Below are 21,251 nucleotides of genomic sequence, written 5' to 3' on the forward strand. Positions count from 1 at the left end.
TAATAAGTCTACAAGTTTTACATAAATAATTCTCTCTCTTTGTTTTTAATTACATATTCTAATTATAATCATGCTTTCGTAGTTTTATTTGTTAATTGTCTGAATGATTATAAAATGCTATTATAATTGTATAGTAAAAATGTGACATACAATAATTGAAAATTCGTATAAACACATTTACAAACGAAGGTTTATGTATACAAAATATACATTATAATGCACAATGACATTTTTTTAAAACGTATAAACAGTATAATATCACAGTGTCACGTCTCTTACGACGGATTTCACTAAACTATACCTGTCTCAAGTACAAACTTGATATTGAATTCCAGAAGCTTTATAAGCTAGCCGCATATATTTTGTGAATTTGTAAGGTTTTAAACATGGCTTCGAATAACAGAAGTTCTCAAAATTTATTCTTTAAAGGAATTACAAGGAAATGTTACAAATAGAAATTATACATTTATAGGAAAATTTTATATAATAAAAAAAATAAAAAATTAGAAAACTGAGCGATTAAGAGCCAAACGTGGATGTTTGTGCGTCAATTTTGCAGAAAATAATTTTTCTGCGAATTTGATAAGTGCACAGGGTACATATTTTACTTGATGTATTTACCAAGATTTAAATTCTCATTTTTCAGAAACCCCTCCTTATTTCGCTAAAGAGGCTAAGGCGAGAAAAATACCGGCGCGAATATATAATAGCATTTTATAATCATTCAGACAGTTAACAAATATAACTATGAAAGCATGATTATAATTCGAATATGTAATTAAAAACAAAGAGAGAGAATTATTTATATAACTTATTATTTATGTAAACTTATTATTTTCAAGTTTAATTATATTGATTTTAGTTAATTGAGAAAAAAATATTATAATTATTTTACGACACTAAATCATACAGTACAGTAAAACATTTTGATTATTTAATACTATCAATATTAATATTGGTATTATAAGAAGTTACATAAAAAAAAGAGAGAAAGCATTTACGTTTTCTTTTTTAATTTTTTCTCGCCTACGTCTCTTTAAGAGTGTAAGAAGGGGTTTATAAAATTCTCAAAAATGAGAATTTAAATCTTGGTAAATACACTAAGTAAAATATGTGTTTTGTGCACTTATCAACTTTGCAGAAAAATTATTTTCTGCGAAATAGACGCACGAACATCTGCGTTTGGCTCTTAATCGCTCAGTTTTCTAAATTGTTTGTTTGTAAACATTAAAGAGCCTTATTTTCTTATCAATTTATTACAAAAAACTATTTAGTTTCTAATATTTATTAAATTGCCATATACAGGGTGAGCCAAGGAACCTAATCTGACGATTTTAAAAATGAAATATAATTTAAATATTTATTTCTTGTTACATAACAATATGTAGATTATCATTTGAATATATTATCAATTTTTTATTATTATATATGTCTTATTCATTTTTTTAAAAAGCACAATTGTTAAATTTCTCCGTCATTTATCCTACATTGCTCTGTCATGCAGGTTTCGCATCGCTGTTACTATATTGTAATGATTGTAATTTTTTCTTGTATATTGGCCTTCGTTAATTCCTAGATTTATTAATATACTCGAGACGTAAGTAACCCCCAAAAAAATAGTCACAGACTGATCGATCTGGAGAACGTGCTGACGAATAGAAAATCTCTTTCTCTGAAAATCACATGGTCTGAAAATATTTCTCGAATTACTATCGTGGATGCTCTACAAGAAGAAATTACAGATCGTGAATAACGATGCAAAATCTGATAAATTGAAATAGGATAAATAGAGGATATTTGATAAATATGTTATTTTAAAAAATGAGTAAGATGAATAATAATAAATAATAGATAATATAGATAATCAAGTAGTATTATATATCTTATGGTTATATAACCACAAATAAATATTTTATTTAGTTATATTTCATTTTTTATATTTTGAAATACTATACCACACATAATTAATTATTTTTATTCTTTTTGTGTTTTAAAACATATAAACTTATTTTTTTTATATTTAAAGCATTTTAGTTGGACGGTCATATATTTATTTTTCTTTATTAAATCATTGTAATCAATAAATTTTGTACTGACAGTGTCTCTCGAGAATACTTTCATTGATTTCAATTATCGATTTATTCGTTTTCTTCTTTAAATATCAAATAAGCATGTAGAAACATTTACCTTATTACGGTAATATTATAATTTTGATTTCTCTTTCTACCTATCATAATGTAATATGAAGATAATTAAAATTTTGAATGTCAATGAGAAAGAAAATACAGACATTGTTGATGAATAGGGCGTTTGATAAATCGTAATATAATGAAAAGATATGTTTCTCCTAAAAAAAAATAAGTGTACAAAAAATTTATAAATTAATAAAAAATTATTTTATATATTTATTTATTTTTTTATAAAATATTTTTTGTCGATTATAATTTATTAAACTATATAACAGTAATTCTTTCTATTTAAACTAATTTGAGAACCTCTTTTTTTCACATATAAGCTTGTTAAAACACAGTCAATTGCTAAGAGGAATCCTTTATTTAATCCTCCTTACATTATTCACTCTTGCGTAACTGTGTTAGATGATTGATGACATAAAAACATATATATTTTAATATGACAGGTTATATAAACATTTATTACATTTTTCATTTTTAGAATAAATTTTATTTCTTGCAAAAAGTGAAAAAATCAGTGTTGATTTTTATATCGCGTGAGACACGTTGTTAATATCAAACCTAATACATATACGCGAATAATAGAGTTCAAATGTTACGATCGATGAATGAGCATCAAGATAACATGAGTATATTAATATGATGCGTGTATTAGTATATTAAATGAGTATATTTTAGTTTTAGCAGAGAAGAAAATTTTCTTTTATACTTTCAAAATATAAAAAGCATTTTTCTCTTTGTTTTTATTGTTTTTTTTTTTATTTCTTATTATATCTCGGTTTATTATATGTATAAAGATCTATTAAGCAGATTTCTTTTGAAGTTGATATTTTTATTGTTTGTAATAAGGACACTGTGTAGAGGATTTTTTCATATAATAATATTGATAACACAGATGGCGGTATAAATCAATAAGACAAGGTTGTGATGAGAATTCTATTAATCCTAATGAACAATGCGAGGTGGCACCACTGATCGTACACCACACACAATCGATGAAAAAATTATTTGATATTAATAAGCATGTCGATAAAATAAATATTAATAATTAATAAATATATATAAAAGTAATTTATAGTAATTATCTAGTAACTGCCAGCTATTAAGTAATTTTAATTGTGTATGAAAGCAATGCGCATTATAAAAATTGAAAGATCTTGTACATTTAATCTCTGTAATTAATTATTATTATAAATTATTATTTTTATAAATTACAAAAGGAAATAAATTATTTCTATATTTTTTATATTTTTGAACTTACAAGGTTCTCAAGTCAAGCAGTATATTATAGCGTGTATAGCATACAATATATTTTATTATATGAGATTTCTTTCACATTGATGATATTGCAAACTAATTTATCAGCAATTGACATAGGTTGAACAAAAGACGACATGTAATTTGACGAATGTTTGTTTTACACACGAGAAAATAATTTGGGCAATCCTTTGACTATAGACAGTCGCGTAAATAAAACATATCCAATAGGCGGGCGATAACATACACAAAATAGACATGTACTGCGATCGAGTCATAATTCTCTCAACTGGGTATATGCAAATGTTCGTGAATCAATCTGCGCACTTCAAAAAGACAAATAAGAAAAAGGGCGAATGGATATATTTGCACCACGGCCATTACTTACGTTGGCGCAAGACCAACAATAACAGTGACAGACTTTTAAAAGCTAGAGACGACCGCGAGACTTCTCGTATCTCAAATATCCTCATACGTTCTAGTCGTGGTGCAAATGCAATCTGCCATCTTCATCCGTCTGTATCCGAACAGTGGACAAATCCTTAGTTAGAACAGGTCTTCGTCCAGTAGCTTCATGCCGTAAAATGTATGCGAGTACATAGGAGAGAAAAGGGCAGGACAGAAGATAGATATAGATGGAAAATTTACTCATCCTGCTCGTCGCTTTCCAGCAAACTCCATTTTATTCTCATGTTACGTTTGAGTTTAAGAGGGTTTATTTTAGCAGCATGTGCCAATATTATCACGTCAAAATCATTGTCGGGTCAAGTCGTAACTGAGATTGTTTAACAAACGCAACTAGGTTAATGGTGATTTTTAGTGATAGGATTAATAATTGTCTTTTTCAATGATTTTCTCGATGACTGTTGAATGAATATTGTTCTTATCATTGTTCTTATCATTTTACATCAGTCATTAATAATCTCTTGTCATCGGAAAATCATTGCTTTATTTATCTAACAATTTTGATTCTTATTTTGTCTGGCGTACATTTTAAATTTATTGCTGAATTAAGTATCAAATTTAGTGCGACATTCTGGGATATTGCTCATGTAAATATAGTTAGATTGAATACATTTTCTAAATTGACTTATCCTGGAATGTACTTAATTAACGAAGATATTTGCAAGTACATGAAATTTTGTTTGTAAAATATATCACGCATTATTAAGTTAGTAAAGTTATTTTCATAATTAATCATACATAGATAACATATATGTATATATATATATGTATATATATAATACATGTTCACATAATTAATTTAATTTTTTTACAGTGGCACTTTTCTAATAATGTCAATTTGTTTTTTAACGAATAAAAACATATATAAACATCTATATATCTATATAACATAAAAAAAAATATTTTTTGTATAATAACATTCTTACGTATCAAAAATGTTTGATCCAGGAAGTAATAATCCCAGTTCTCTTTTCAAAAATATGAGTCATTTTGTCGTGATTGTTATTTTATAAAAATTTTCTTAAACATCTTCTGTCAAGTCATCGTCAAGTCATTGCCACAATATTTCTTTTTAATCATCATTACGAAATAATTTTACTCAATCACAAGAAATAACCAACATTAATTATAGTTACTGCTTTAGTTTTGGATCGTTCAATGTTTATCTATCTTATGCCATATGTTTAAAGATACGTAGAAATCGTCGAATGCCATATTGATAGGACAGATTCAGGACACAGACATAAATTGTCGCAAAATTAACAGAAAATAGTATTATAAGGAACTAAATCTTAAAAATAATTATTATATATTTCTGTATATTTGGATACAGAGTTAAAAAATTATAATAAATGATAATTTTCTTGAGAATAAAATTTTCGTTAAGTAAAAGTTGTATCCAAATTTTATAAAGAACACAATATAATCTTTTGATTAATTCTATTAAGTAGTTAAAAGACTTTAAAAGTTAAAAGATATTAAAGATATTTACATATATATATATATATATATATATATTATTATTATAAACATAGTATAATTCTAGGATGAGAATTTGTAAAGAACGATAGAGAGATGCGGAGTCAATTTTTGTGATTTATGTTGTAAATTTCCGTTTTCTTTTCATACGCATGTAAAAATCAATGTCAGTAACGCTTCTGCGAGATTTCTAGTTTCACTCGTGACGTTAACACCAACGAATGCCCGCGAGAGTTTATCCGTAATCGACCGGAAACGCGAGAACTGGCCTAGATTTCGTAATGCAAACTTTTGAAGAAAAAGTAGCAAGTGCTTTAGCTATGCAATAGCTTTACTAGGAATTCATCTGAGGCTAAAGATCTGAGATTCTAGATGTAATAAAACATCTTAAACATTAAATAAAGCATGTTGAATGGATCTTTTACAGAAGCTAAGTTCAAAAGTTCTATGTTAACTTCAGATATTAATTTTTTATATTCAAGACTTAAAATTTAAAATCTAAATAAAATGAATTCCATAAAGTGGATCTTATAAAAATATATTTTATTCTTGCTCTATACTATCTTGCTTTAATCATGGAATACGCTTTACGATTAAGCATCACGATTATAACGTCAAATGAGATTAATGAATGAACCGTTGAATTACATTCGCTGTCATTCATTATAATTTGCGACGACATTTTCTTTTACTTGGCATAAGCAGGTCACTTCGCGAGCTTTGTTGTCTTTTCTTTAGCCGTCGGCGTATTCTAAACTTACATATGTGGATAGAAAAATTGTCGAGTCGTTTAGCAAGAATGATGAATCTTCTCAGCCGTGGAAGCGCATAAGATCGGAGTGTTGCATGCGCGTGACCCAATATGGAGAAATTGAGTCTCTCTCTCCGTTATACACCTACGTATTATTCAGCGACCATTCAAGTGGCAATGCTAAGATTGATTGACTAGACGATCGGCATAAATAGAATACTGTATTCTTCGCGAATAAACCTGCTCTCATTCATCTCTCCGATTTCATGGGCGAGAATGTCATTACATGTAGATGCAAAATATCGCAAGAGCAATGCATATTACCGTTTATTCAATGAGATAATGTTAAACGTAATGATTGATGTATGCTGTGTATTAGTCATTTAGTCAAATATCGTATCCAACACTGAACTGAAACATTCGATAAAAGCAAATAAAATTTTAAATGGATTACTGTTTGAAAGCTTTTCACTATTAATTTACATCATTATTTTACATCGATTAATGCTACTGTAATAAACAATAAATCACTATCATAATTACACATCATAATGGTATTGCAATTTTGTTGATAATTAAAAAAAAAATGTCTTTTGCATATTGCAAATTAGCTACAACAATCAAGCTGCAAACAACAAACAAGCAAAATCTGGCAACAGAACTGGTTTTTGAAGTTTTGTTCTCATGTTTGGTCAGTCAAGTACAGATACATATTCATCGATTGTATAAGTATCATTCATATATGCATTTAAATAACAAAAGTTTAATCATTTATATAATAAAAACTCAAATAACCATTAGCAGAAAAAACAGCTCAAAAATAAGAAATACTTTCTCTTATAATTTTCCTATCTTTAGGAGATATCGCTGTAAGATAGAGTAATTAAATTACTAAAAAAAAAAGACCATTCTGATATCTTTTATACGTCAAACATTTCGTTCGCGGAGTAAAGCGAAATGGTTGTAGGTAATTAATGATGATAAACATTCGAGAAAATGAATTATAAGTAATGAATCTAATGTATTATGAAAATATATCGCCCAATCGATCTTTATCGCAAGAAACGTTTCTCTAGTATCTACGATGTTTGAAACTATTTGGGAAACGCAATGGCTTATATTGTTATCGTGACGAGCGGTAAAATCCACGTGTATCACACACGCGGCGAACTTGCGAAAGTACCGGTGAATTTCTCCCATGAATTTGGCGCCGTTGATTACACGACCTAGTTTAGATGCGCGAACGTCATTGACATCTTTCTGTACTGACGTATTGATGAATAAAATCTGCTAACGTTGGTTAGGTCTGATAGCTTATGATACATGACACTGATTAAATTTTAGATCATGCATATAACGTTATATCAACAATAAATACGTGATGTGATGAACTCTGATATATAAGACAAAAACAGCATCATGATTATTTAATTAAAAATTATAATTATAATCCCACATACAATATTGCATGTGGAATATATGTTGGCTTTATGTCAATAATATTCAAGTGATTTTCGAGAAAATATAATAAATACATGTAATTGAAGAAATATTTATAAATGTTCTACAAAAAGTTTTATAATCATTTCGATTCAAATATAGTTAAAAGATTGAAAAAAATTCAAAATTTCAAAAAATTGTTTTAGTCTTACATTTTAATTAGATTTTATTAAATTTTTATACATTAATATTTTGCTTGTATGTCAAGACGATTCTTCACTATGTATGTAGAATTTATATCAACATCTCTAACTACTCAATATCTATAACATTGGAAGAGATGAATTCATGCGATTCACAGAAACTATATGCGAAAATATATCGGAGGTAAAATTTTTAGGAAAACAAAGAGAAAACAGGTCAGTCCAAAGTTTTGGAATGATAAGAAATATCCGTTATGTGTCAATATTGTAATATCATAACATATAGCTGTCATAATATTATATATTGCTGTTACATCGACAATGTGCTATATATTCAATGTTCGATCCGCATGCATCGTTAAATCCTAGCTAATCGCGTGCAGTTTCGACAATATTGGTCACACATACATATGTGCGTTTGGAAAAGCTAGATTTACAAAGGCCGAGTAGATGGAACGAAGCTAGTGTATGCATTAAATTGTAAATGCAAATGGTTGACAAGAAGCTTGATTTAGACAATTTAGGCATTGAATGAACTTATTATGTAGCCAAGCAAACTAATTATTTACAATGATTATTTGCATCTAAAATATGTAATTATGTATATATGCAATGACAAAATTTATATAAACAAATTATAAAAGTAAATAATATGATAGAAAATGGCAAAGATATTACCATGTAGCAAATTTTTGTAATTTTACAAATTTGTTAAAATTTAAAAATATTTTTTCCATAATAATTTATAAGTTTTCATCAGAAATAAATGCGTTTTTTTGTATAATAGATAATAAAAAGTTTCTTATAAAATATATATAAATAATATGTACAATAGAAGGTTAGACAGAAAAAAAATAACTATATAAATTTTGTAAAAAATTTATATATATAACTAAAAATTGATAAAATTAATAATAAATAAAATAAAATTAAATAGGTTTTTTTTTAAATTTACATAAAAGTACATTTATTTCATAAAAATTTATAAAATTAGTTTTATAAATTTTTATGAGATAAATGTACTTTTTGATGTAATTAAAAAAAAACACATTTTTGTTACTTGCGTAGTTTTATTATATTAAGAAGCACAAAATTATTGCGGTTCTCTCTTATGAATCGATTATTGAACCGTGAAATAGAACTTGAAATTATGTTCTAAAACGAGTTTTATACGAGTTTCTCTTAGCTGAATCACGATTACATATACATGACATCAATTGGCTTTCAAGAGTCATCTATTGGATATCACATTTAAATATTAATTTCAACTAAATTTCTCAGCAAAACGCAATTATAAATGAGTTTTATCAATTGCTAAGTTGATAGATCTATTATGTTTGTTTTGTATGAGTTATTCAAAAGTGACAGAAATAACAATTTCATAACGTTTCTAACTTGAAAGCGTTTATCAAAATGTGTAGACGAAGAAGGGAAACAGTTTGTTTGTTTTGTTTTAACTTTCGCAAAAAATAATTAATTCATTAATTGCAGCGAAAATTAGAATATAAATTCTCTATATATTATTTTATATTTTAATATATATTATTTTCGTTATATGTCATTATATATTATTTCCATTAAATAAGAAAATACATAGGATATTATTTGTATATTTCTGAACTATATTACAGTTTCCTTTAGTTATAAAGCTTTCTCTTAATTTTTATCTTATATTACATATATTTGTAACTTTTAAATAAAAATTATTATCAATTTATTAATAAAAAATTTGACAAATGGAGTTATTTCTAGAAGATATTACAATAGAAGAAAATTTTTAGAATATATTTTTTTTGTACAAAGTATTACGTGTAAACAAAAGTATTACATTTTCTTTATATTATTTTTGTGTAAATGTATATTATATATATATATATATATATATATATATATATATATATATAAAGATTCTAAATATAATTTTTTAATATTTAGAAAATAAGTTTAGATTAAAGTTAAGATTAATATTTTAAAAGTAAAAAAATAATATTGTTTACATATAGTATAATAATTTTATTATTAAATTGTACTAATGTTCATGATTAGATAACGGAGGACGTGGCTAAGCATATGTCGTGGTCAATATTCTCACGTTTTACGTTTACGAGAGTCACATAATGTATATACTGGATTTATCATAAAACGAGGCACGTACTCTTTTCTCTTATCAGTGATACGTTTGAGTACAATGTCCTTTCTTTTTTTTCTGTAAAAAGAATAAGTGTACGAAATGCATGTCAGCAAACAACTACGATAAAATAATAAAACATCACATGAATTAAAGTGATTACTTTGGTCTGTTGATTTTCAAAGACAAAGAGAAAATTTGCATACACCAAAAATGTTCAATGACAAGTTTAATGTAGAGTACTAAACATAATATATGTAATCAACTTCTTTCATTTAAATAGATATTATTGTAATTTTTTTTGTTTTAATTAGACTACAAATTACGTAAAAAATCAAATTTCCAGTCTTCATAAAGTTTTATTAAAAGTTTATATTAAAATTGCACATTGTAATAAAATGTATAATAAAATATATAATATAAGCTTCGTAATATAAAATAACACATATACAATTAAAAATGCCTAATTCTGCAAAGAGTAAAATTAATATTACAAAATAATAAATTTTTTTTAAATATTATTATGTTTTAAATACAATTAAATTATATTTATGTGTTTAAGAAGGTGGATAAAATTAATTAATTGCTATAGATCCGTAAGTGTAATCGAGATGAAAAAATACTATAATAAAGAAAAGAGAGTGCGCATGCTCTCGCTAAAAGGGAGGTGCGTTCGAGAGTTTATGGCGGGTTGAGTTCCGTGTTCCATTCAGTTTACCGGCACTATTTGCACGCCACGGTTCGGGTTTCTCTTAGGCACGTGTAACGAGCAGGTGACAAAAAGGTGGCAGAAAGTGGGTGCATCACGTGGGCGCAATATTGGTCACCGAAATTTTTGCCACTTATCAGTGCGCGTTGCGCACGGAAGGCACGGGACAATTCTACAAGAAAATATATTTTGACTCGCGAAAGTATATTTCGATCTGCGAAGAAACAGACAATTCGATCAAAAAGATATTTCAAACATTATATCATAAGATGTGAATCGCGCACAGAAGATTAAGAATTTCTAATCATGGATTTGTTTGTGACAAAATTAAAAGTGACCATTTAATAGGATGCAATCAGTACTACGTTGTTTAAATTGAAATAAATCAAATTTAATTTTAGAAAACGCGAATACACACTCGATCAAATTAAAGTCTGTCAAAAATAGATTATCGATTATCCATAAAAGATTGAACTCAATTAAAATCGAAACGATAATAGTTGAAAAATTTTATATTTACATGAAAATGCGAGGAAACTTGATCGTTTATATTTATATGAATAAAATCATGTCTAATTAGTCAGCAATTTATTTAAATTAAATTTGATTCTTTTGAGAAATTGTTAAAATTGTTGATTGTCTTGCTAATTCCAAATAAAGTCATTTTAAATTATTTCGCGAATTCTGATACTTTTTCATACGAGAGTTTAATAGTAAAATTTTTGCTAAATAATGTGAAACAATCTTGGCTTTTAAAGAAATCACACATGAAATACACAATCGAATCGTATGATGCTTGAAGGAGTTTTCTTGGTTTTGGATGTTTACATGATAATGGTACCATCTGCTAACATCAAAACATACGAAGCTCTCTATTTGAAATTGGATGGCAACTATTCCAAGCGTGCTTCAAACTCTCAATGATTCTTTTCGCGGACTCGAGAATTGCTACTCTTGGCATTGCTATATATGTACACGTTCTTACTCTTGCCTTGCCAATTCATCGAAAATTTATTGTAAGAAATTGCACGGAATATTGAGAATAGAATTCTATCGCTCATCGTAAGTTTTTCATCAAGATAATGAGAAGAGAAGATCGAAAAATATCGGCTTATTAAATAGATTGACATATTCTTTCTTATTAAATTTTTACATTTTTACAATTTTTAAATTATTTTTAGAATAGAAATATGCAAATTTATTTATTCATTTTGCACGATATTTGCATGGTAGTTTACACACAAATAAAACGAGCTCGTTAAATGAGAAAGCGCAGAACTATTGTCTAAAGAATAAGAAAGTTAATGTAACGTCAAGAAAGTAATCTTAAGCAGTCTCGCGTAAAGATGTAAAATATCCAAATTCCCAGATCTAGTCGAAGACCATAGAAAATAAACATTTGCTCGGAACTTTTCGCAAATTGACTACTATCTGAGCTGTTTGATCGAGGCGTTAAACGGAATCTCCTTTTAAGTGACAAAGCCAATTAGGATGAGTCGCGAAGCGGAACTATTTCTCGCGATCTCTTTGAGGGCTCTTCCCGTATCGAGGTAATTAATGGTGAACGATAGAACGCGATGAGAGACTTTATGATGTCACTTAATATTTCTGGCTTGACTAAAGTGACATTTACCTTAAAACCACTCGCAAAAACGGCGAGCGAGATTCGCAACGCAAAACGTCGTGCCCTCACGTCTTCTAATGCGATCTTCCTAATGGATTTTCTCGGACTGCATTTCACTCGACAATTCCTCGAAATTCTGACCGCGAGAGTCCTCACCACGACGGCACGGTCCAAAGTACTGCCGACGTAAAATTGAAATTCCTTCTACGAAAACGCAAGAGGGAGATCGACGTGACGGTGCTCTGCGCGATGATCCGCCCTTGCATGTAAGGCCTGTAAATATGTAACTTAATCGGGAAGCGCGGCGAACCGCCGGGAAGTGGAAATACGTGATAGCGTAAACTTGCTCGAGTGTACACGAGATACGTGATCGCGAGGGAGTTTAGTAGTAGCAGCTGGCCTGAAAAGTGAAAAAGGACGAGACTTGCGGACGAAAAGGTAGAGAAAAGTGTGCTACATTTTCATTCCCGCCTTCTTATATACACGCGTATACATATATGAGAAAAAAGAAAAAATCCCAACAATATGTCCACCGTCGCTGGTGAATTGAATTCGTCCTATTACACGACGGCGATCGGCAACAGTGCGCTGGATGGATTTTCAGGTAATCTCGGGACTATAGTGCTTTGACAAAACGACGCTACTTTAATTACAAATTCTTGGAATATTTGCGTAAAGAGTGTCTAGAATGATCTTTAGTAGATTTCGCGAACATGATTCCAGTAATCGAGCCGGAAAACGCCACTTCTGCGCTGTACATGCTGCCCGCCTACATCCGAACAACTTCGATGATAGCCTGCATTATTGTGATGGTCCTGGGTATAATAGGCAACCTGATGGTAATTTTAAAGTTTTTAAATCTTTATTAGAGCGACAGGAAAGTTACAACGGCCCATGATCAATTCGTCGCGTTTTGCGTATACTATCGCTATCAATGTAACCAATCTCTTTGTCCGGAACCGCTTGTAGCTCCCGGGTGTGTAATATTCTTAGGTGCCGTTAGTCGTGCTGCGGGGAAAGGACATGAGGAACAGCACAAACATCTTCCTGGTGAACCTGAGCGTCGCCGATCTCTGCGTGCTTGTGATCTGCACGCCTACTGTGTTGATTGAAGTGAATTCCGGACCTCAAATTTGGCCACTTGGCAGGCATATGTGTAAGTCCGAATCGTGCGAAAGCATGACGCGCTTTGGTGTATTCCTATTCCTATCCTCTCGATCGACATGGACCGGCGCGATGATCTGTCGGTCGATTAAATCCAAAAATACTGAAGGCCACATATTTCCTCAACGGATGTACATATACGTTTCAATAGGCTCGCTATCCGTATCTTTCCATCTCGCAAATCCGCGCACGGTCCGTTAACAAACACGCATTGCGTCACAAGGAATACGCGAGATTGATGCTCGTCGGGATTCCCATTCGCGATTGCACATCACTACCGCGTTTATACATATATCATTTTTTTCTCTCTTTTTAAATTATTAAATCACATGCTCATGCAGCTAAAAAACAATTTATGCCGTTAAATAGTTTTGTTTTTATATAAAGTAAAATTTAATTAATTTTACAACGATTTTTTTCTCAGAAAATGCTAGCTACTTTTATATGCGCCATTATTTATTGAATTACTATACGACAAATCATATGAATTTTTATTTCATTTTTGTGTCAAATATTGATATATGTATATACAGGGTGTCCGTCCATAAATGTCAGAGCAAATATTTTGTAACTGGTTGAAGTTACAAGAAAGTTTAATAAGACAAATTTGCACGGTTTTGAGTCTGCTATAAAGTGCACGTAAAATATTTTTCTTTACTTGTGACCTTTGCGAGTTATGAAGGTTACCATCGTTTTTTTAAATTGATACCCCTATTTTTTTTACATATTTATGTAGTAGGAGTCATTTGCAATCAAAATCATATTTAATAAAAAATTGATATTATGCATTGTTTACGAGATAATCGGCATCTAAAGTATCGAAGAAGTAAACTGGATTGTAAGTATTTTTGAATTTGATTTGGAATGTCAAAGAGGTTGAGAAAGTATACAAATAATTTTTTTTTGTGTAACATTTATTATTAATTTATGAATTGCTCGAAACTTCGACCATCATGTTCGATACAGCATTCAACACGTTTTATAACGTTTCTCATTGTTGATTGCAGCATTTCTGCTGTAATGCTTTCAATAGCTAATTAGGAAATCTCTCATTCAAAAAATTGACTACAGCACGTGTATTGTGTGCTGGAGCACCATCTTGTTGAAAAATAATGTTTGGAAAAATAATGAAAATTATTGGACCCTTCTTTTTTTATGGTCATCTTAATGGTGATAGATATTTACAATTTTTGCAAACAACTTTTCAAGAATACTTACGCGATCTTCCATTATCCATTTTTCCAAACATTATTTTTCAACAAGATAATGCTCCAGCACACAATAAACGTGCTGTAGTCAATTTTTTGAATGAGAGATTTCCTAATTGTTGGATAGGTACTAATGGCTTTGTGCGATGGCCACTGAGATCTCTGGACTTAAGATCACTACAGCTATTGAAGGCATTACAGCAGAAATGCTGCAATCAACAATGAGAAACGTAATAAAACGTGTTGAATTCTGGATCGAACATGATGATTGAAGTTTCGGGCAATTCATAAATTAATAATAAATGTTACACAAAAAAAATTATTTGTATACTTTCTCAACCTCTTTGACATTCCAAATCAAATTCAAAAAATACTTACAATCCAGTTTACTTCTTCGATACTTTAGATGCCGAATTATCTCGTAAACAATGCATAATATCAATTTTTTACTAAATATGATTTTGATTGCAAATGACTCCTACTACATAAATATGTAAAAAAAATAGGGGTATCATTTTAAAAAAAACGATGGTGACCTTCATAACTCGCAAAGATCACAAGTAAAAAAAAATATTTTACATGCACTTTATAGCAGAACCGTGCAAATTTCTCTTATTAAACTTTCTTGTAACTTCAACCAGTTACAAAATGTTTGCTCTGACATTTATGGACGGACACCCTGTACATATATGATAGTGAATATATGTATATATTAATTGACATATATAGTTCTGATAGTGAATATGCAGATATTAATATGACATATGTATTTGTCATAGTGAATACGCAGATATTAATATGACATATGTATTAGTGAATATGCAGATATTAATGACATATATATATATATATATATATATATATATATATATATATATATATGCTAGTAAATATGCATACATTAACCTGATAAGCTAATGATAAAATTTTTGTTATTAGTTATTAAATAACTAATCATGTTACGGCAATTATGTTATTTTCTAATTAATTTTTTTAAAGCATCAAAGTTGCATTGAGACTAATGTTTTACAATACGTAGAAACAAAATTTTATCAATCAAATTTGTTGACATTATTTGGTAAGCCTACGTATGATTTATGAAGTAGGAAAAATATATGATCTTAGTCGTAGTTTGTCATGCAATTCGAACGTTAATATCGTTGGAAGCTATCCAAGAGAGAACTGGTTCGTGTTAATTTGTCTTATAGCGCGACAGAGCGGTGAACACGAGCTTTTATCCAGAGTGCAAAGTTATTCGGTGCATCGTGAATTCTTTGAATTTATAAAAGGTATCTGTTTCATCATTATTGAATTGTTGAAAAAGAAGAAGAAATTTGCAGCTAATCTTCAACTCCATTGTCATAAATTACAGATCGATTTATCGGTGCGCGTTCATAGATACGCGATTAAATTGCAAACTCGACAGATCAACGTTAAATGTAATCCGATCTTATTCCACTCGTCTCTTGCGAACTGATCGTATTATTCACTTGAAATAATGTTGTGCGATTTTTGATAAGCGCGATAAAAATTGTTTTAGCATACGAAATATTCTAAATATTGTCACTGCAATAATCGATATTCACGATTAATCCGATAATTGGCAGTAACATTCAAATTTTGTATTCTTTTATGTAATCATTTATCTTTAAATATTTATTACATTAGATTTATAATTTTTATTGATTTTATATTAACGGGGTATAATTTGTTTTTTTTCTATATACAAGATATAAAGCGTGATAAAATTTTCTGCTAAGTTTAATATATGTATATATAATAAATCACATGTGTTTTTAAAATATAAAGCAACAATTTAAGTTACAATAATTTTTGTGTTTTATGTACTTATTATCTTATTTTTCTTTATTTTATTATTTATAATCTATACTCATTATATATTAAGTTATATTTGTGATGAAGTAGTCAATCTAAGTCTAATTAGCAGAACTAGCTCAGATTATTTTTGAAAAATCGATATTAATTATATGTAAAATGGATTGATCTAATTAGTGTCTCTCTCTCTCTCTCTCTCTCTCTCTCTCTCTCTCTCTCTCTCTCTCTTTCTTTTAGTAATCTGTCATCTATATACATATAAGTATATTCGGAAATTTCTGAACAACACACAGTTAATGGGACTATTCTATTCAAACTTTTACGAGCTTATTATGAAAGCACGGAAAAATCCGAGAGAAAAATACCATGGACAAAAATAGCTTTGTTCTTGCTTGCACTTTACTGCGTGAAGTTAATCGTCAACAAATGTTGAAATATCGTGTACCGTTGAAAATTTTAAATGATGCAATATTATTAACAATAGCTACGCTAGTAGCTACTACTAATTAAATTCATATTTTTTATAACACGTTAAGCTGTTACTATTCCCTGCTGCGTTAATTAAAACGGTGACAATTTTTGGTACTGGCTTATTGCTAGAAATATTAGTAGTATTATAATACAATTGGATTGTGATATAAATTGCACATTAAAAAAAAGTTTAATATGAATCTTAATAAAGAATAATTTACTAATAAATAATTACAAGTTTTAATATCTGAGATTGAAATTAAAAATATATTTTTCATATTTATAAATAATATTTTCTATCTTTCTAAACTTTTCACATTTGATTGGAAAACTAAAATTATGGATACAAGCTTTCTGAAATACCTGAAAAACATAAAAACTCTTTTTGATCAATTATAAGATAAATAACAAACTGATATGAAGGATCTAATACTTTTCATTTTTCATTTAAATTGCTGTTGCTTTTTATGATTCTATTATTATTATTGAGAAATCACGGCAATTTATTGTTTTCTTCGTTCGATGATAACGATGTGAAAATATTGTAATAACTCGAGATGCAAATCTCTCTCTCTCTCTCTTTCTTTCTCTTGTTAATTTTAATATTGCTTTTTTTAAGGAAGGTTATGAAACATATTCCAGGAAGTAAATAGCTTCCTTATTTTCTTTATTACATTCGGCACAAATTAATCACGGAGAAATAAGATACAAGAAGAAAACTGGAGAATTAACTTACTCTCTGTAAAATAAAGCGCAAGAAAGTTAATATATTTAAATGTAATATTATTTTTCGATAATATTAATTTTTGAAAGATTTTATGTAAAAAGATTCCAATTTCGAATACAAGTAATTTAGTGATTTTTATTATCATAATTTCTGGACGAACGATACATTTTATTTACATATTGAATAACTCTAACGTTCGCCACCAACGAATGAACTTGGAAATATCCGCTCGTAAACCATTGGTACCATATGGCGCCGTAAGAGCGAAAGATTCTTCCGGCTTACAATTTCTTACGAACGGTTGCCTATATATCGATTCTTCGATCCCTCTCGTTCGTACGAAAGAGTGGTGCGCAAAGGGAGGAAGTCGGTGGCGAAGTCGAGGTTGAATAAACCAGTGAGTAGAGATCTCTCGTGAACGTCGTGAGAGATCTCCATGGATTATATGAGATGCGTTTGCCGTGAAGGGTCGCGCAACGGTGGTCCAGATGGGGTGTGGTGCAAAGAGGGGGATAACATTTAGGCGCGTCTGGGTTTTATGAGGCGCATACGGCGTTGCCTCTCCCTTTCTCCGAGAGACATCGACATACCTTTCTCGCCCGACATTCCTTCAGCGAGATGCTGCCTGATCTCACGGTCGAGGTCCGTTCAGCGTTTATTGCGACATAAAATATCTTACGGCATTATGATCAGAACAGGGGTTTTTTTTACTTAAAAAATGAAAAGTTTTCTCACTTTTGTTCCAGTTCGAAGTAATAAATTAGTCTGGCTGGCTCGTGCGCGTGTCGCGGAATTCTAATTAAATTCTTAGACGTTCAACCCTTTCAGATCCAGTAATTCTGTTTGGAGTCATTAAACTTCGGCATTACGAATTTATTATAACCAGTATAGCGACCTGTATAGATTTGCTTTGACTTTTGACCGACGTGCATCTTTTTATTAGTATCTGTTTATGCACATGATTTTAATACTAGTTAGATAAATTGAGAATTTGTAGTTATTATATATATTATTGTTTGACAAAAGCTTTAAAATTATTAATTTTGTAATTATTTGTAGCTTTACGTTTGTAGATTTTACATTTTTGATATCTAATAAACAAAATGTTTGTTTACTTGACATTTTGCATCCACGTGTTATGCTTTCATTTTACTGATATTTACAAAAATAATATAACAGTAGATTAAAGATACAAAATAAGCACGAAAATATCTTGATTACAAATAAAAATTAAAAATTTTTGAGTGCCATATATTTTAAAATTATTTGATCTTTTTACACGTAATTCTAGTTTTATTAATTTTTGGCACGCGTTATTAAAATTATATTCAAATAATTTATTTCTGATTTGCATAATATCTATTAAAGCTTATTTACAACAATTATTTTAAATAGAAAACTAATGCTAATTGTCATAATAATTATTTGTCGATAAATGTCTGCATAATAAAGACTGTGCTGTGTGACTTGTGAAAATTTCCTTTATTCTTCAGACATTGACTAATGACTGACACTGAATTATAAATTATCAAACTTGGCACAACTGTTTTCTAATGAACGTCATTATGATGAGAAAACACGACGCGATTCATCTAGCAGTAGTAGAGAGAAATGGCACTGTACTAATAAAAGTTTTATTTTATATTGACAAATGTTCAAACATGTCAATGTTGAAACAATTTGTGGAAACATGATAAGCAATGTCTATTTTATAAAATGAATTGTCATTGTAGTGTCCACGACTTTATCGAGTAACTACACTATTGTAGCTATTGGTGAGAAACTTTTACAAAACAAATGTGTCACAATTTTGACATTTTGTATCACTAGGATCGAAAAAGAATATAAAAAATACAAAATTCATATAAATATCTGCGTATATAAATTGCTTATCAGAAAATTTTAAATTTAATTGAAAAGTTTATGTATAACTAAAAAAGTTTTGTATATACTCTTGTCAACAAATTTTTTAAAAAATTTTGTTTTGAAATATGTGAATCGTCGAACGAAATTGTAGTAAAAGTTAATAAAAAGAAAAATTTGATTTCTCAGACCTAATATAGTTTTGCGGACAACTGTATTATGTTATTATATATACATTTAGCTAATATATAATTAATAAATAAATTTGTGCGGTTTACTCTTCTTTCACGACGCGATCATTTCATAATGCACGATTGCTTTCTATTTGCTAGATATATGTATAACGTGGAATATTAAATTTTTTGACCTACATTATGTTATGTATATCCACATTATTGTGTTTGTTTTAAAACGTTTTGATTAAAAATTTTATAATTTTTCAAAGAGAAATATGATAAAATGTAACAGATTTTGCACAACATGCATTTTTACAGGATATTACCATTCACATGAGATATTAATTACCATTTTTTAAAAATACAATCCAATGTTTTACAATACAAGCAGCAATAATAGATTGAGATAAATGAAAAACGCGTCACATATTCCAATCAGGGGACATATATTATACTGCTAGTTTGAAGTTGAAAAATATGATTTTGGAATAAGTAATTATTCTGATTATTTATTTTTACACATTATGTTAAAAATGTTTGACATGTGATATTTTCTTTTCAGACCATGAAATTATGACACTAAACATTTTTCGATTGAACAACAAAGAACAACAGAGATATAATCTAGGTCGTGAAATTGCAATTTCTCATTTTGAATAACTTGCATTATAATGATGTTTATCGCGCATTTAATGCTGTCTCCTTAATGTTGAAATAACTAGTATAACTTAATATATTTACCATACATATCGTGATATTATTCTCTAGAAAAGAGAAAAGAATAGAAACTTGACACAGAGAGACAGAGTGTGCGATAAAAGAGATAGTCCATCCATCGCCATATATAACGTACTTGTTTTAATTAAAACCGAGGTTTCCAATTTGTAAGGCTAAATATAGATCACATGAGAAACATTCTCTTTTTTCCATTTTTACACTCTCGGACCAACTAGACATTTACATTTCATGCAATTTTACTGTCATGCGACAATGACCGCTGGCGATATGTGGACCGCCATAACTCTTCATGAGAAATCACGATGCCGCTGAGTGTGCGGCCATCATAAAACATAATTTGTGTGTCTGTCTGTTGTAAATGAAATTTTTCGGTGAACGAATCAATTTGACAAAGAACTCGAGCAAAAGAACAAATTAATATTGTTATTTATTTGTATTTATGAATATTTTATTTCAAATTTGATGGCGAGAAAGGGAAAGAGAAATTCATGGAAAATCTGTTCTTTTTTTCTGTAAAGAAACAAACGTGGAAGTAAAATTATATAAGTAAATTGTTCTGTTTTATTATTTTATAGATATTATAACTATTAATTTATTAGATTTACAGTAAAAGTTTCATGTTTATGTATTGTTTCACATATTCACATTCATCTGCATGTTTCATATGTTTTACAGATCATAATTATTTATTTGCAACTACCTATTTTTGATATTCGATTAAGATTACTTTTTCGCAAAATTGATAAAAATAATAAAATAAATAAAGAAATCGATTTTTAACGATTTTAATTTAAGTAATATTTTAAGAATTAATGGCAGC

General features: G+C 29.0%; 1 protein-coding gene across 12 annotated transcripts in view; it reads left to right on the forward strand.

Annotated features, from left to right (window-relative positions):
- The first annotated feature begins 10,540 nt into the window (after window positions 1-10,540).
- Ethr (ecdysis triggering hormone receptor) overlaps window positions 10,541-21,251 on the forward strand; it is a 44,456-nt gene continuing 33,745 nt past the window's right edge. Inside the window, exons 1-5 of one of the 12 annotated variants that reach the window (XM_072904321.1) lie at window positions 10,549-10,982; window positions 11,383-11,686; window positions 11,994-12,852; window positions 12,951-13,087; window positions 13,242-13,404. In XM_072904321.1, coding sequence (XP_072760422.1) covers window positions 12,774-12,852; window positions 12,951-13,087; window positions 13,242-13,404 — 379 coding nt within the window. In that variant the 5' untranslated portion in view covers window positions 10,549-10,982; window positions 11,383-11,686; window positions 11,994-12,773. Of the gene's footprint in view, window positions 11,687-11,805; window positions 12,853-12,950; window positions 13,088-13,217; window positions 13,405-21,251 lie in introns of those variants that run through there. The other 11 variants (XM_072904382.1, XM_072904312.1, XM_072904330.1 and 8 more) reach the window with 11 other exon arrangements.

The sequence above is a fragment of the Anoplolepis gracilipes genome, chromosome 1 (assembly GCF_047496725.1).
Source record: "Anoplolepis gracilipes chromosome 1, ASM4749672v1, whole genome shotgun sequence".
Classification (NCBI taxonomy): Eukaryota; Metazoa; Arthropoda; class Insecta; order Hymenoptera; family Formicidae; genus Anoplolepis; species Anoplolepis gracilipes.